This window comes from Perkinsus marinus, assembly GCF_000006405.1.
Source record: "Perkinsus marinus ATCC 50983 genomic scaffold scf_1104296944016, whole genome shotgun sequence".
In the NCBI taxonomy this organism is placed as follows: domain Eukaryota; phylum Perkinsozoa; order Perkinsida; family Perkinsidae; genus Perkinsus; species Perkinsus marinus.
In genome coordinates, this window is record NW_003211603.1 from 1 (window position 1) to 975 (window position 975).

The 975-nt window shown below is 54.4% G+C and overlaps 1 protein-coding gene across 1 annotated transcript; it reads right to left on the minus strand.

Moving 5' to 3' along the window:
- Nucleotides 1–343: 343 nt before the first annotated feature.
- On the minus strand, nucleotides 344–628 carry Pmar_PMAR017864 (hypothetical protein; the record flags this gene model as incomplete). Its single annotated transcript, XM_002780839.1, has 1 exon — nucleotides 344–628. A coding segment is annotated over one exon (285 nt), but the record flags the coding sequence as incomplete, so codon positions are not given.
- Between the last annotated feature and the right edge of the window lie 347 nt (nucleotides 629–975).

A 975-nucleotide genomic window follows, 5' to 3' on the forward strand; every position in this document is an offset into this window, starting at 1 on the left:
ATTCCGCAAGCTCATCTAGCAAGCCTTCGAGCTCCGTCAGGTCCTCTACGAAAACAACTTCCAACCCATCCTTTAATCCATCTTCTATCGCCTTCCACTCCGCCTCGTTCGCTTTGATAACACCACCACCTTTAGCCCTCCCAAACTCGCAGCCACCACCTTCTCTCGGATACCACCAACGCGCTCTACTCCTCCACTCAGCGTTATCGCCCCCGTGAAACCAATCCCGCGAGGAACCGTTCGCTCTCGTCGCTGCGCCCAGAACAGTGCCGCTAACGCTAGGCCGAGAGAAGGACCGTCCTTCCTTGCTGAGACATCAGGGCCAATATTGACGTGCATAGGATTAGTGATCTTGCTCCAACTTGCCGCTATCCTGACAGTCTCCTGCAGCGTCACTCCCACCTGCCCCGTTATCAACCACTCTGAGCTCGGCAGGCACTCTACTTCCAGCATCGTCCCGCCGGCCTCGGTCCATCCCAAACCAACCACCGATGCACTCGAGGGAGAGATACCACGTGTCCAACGATTTCCAGGGTAGGTTGGCAAGCCCAGCCAATCGACGAGACTCTCTTCCGTAACTCTCATAGGGAGCTCCTCCGTCCCTTCGCAACACCGAACTACCGCGCGCCTGAAAATTCGCCATAAATTCGTCTGCAACTCTCGGACACCCATTTCTCGACAGTAGGATTCCACGATTATTCGTAGTGCGCAGTCCTCGATAACTATAGTATCTTTCGAGATCCCGCATGTCTTTTCGCACTCAGGAATCAAATACTCTCGCGCAATTCGTATCTGCTCTCTCCCCACGAACCCCGCGAGTCTGACCACGTCAAAACGATTAGCGAGAGCCGGCGGAATTCGGTCACAGTCATTCGCAGTCGCAACGAAAAGAACTTGAGTTAAATCGATCGGAATTTCGTTGCCGACGAAATTGTCTGTGTAGCCTCCTGAGGCATCCAAGGCGTCCAACAGCGC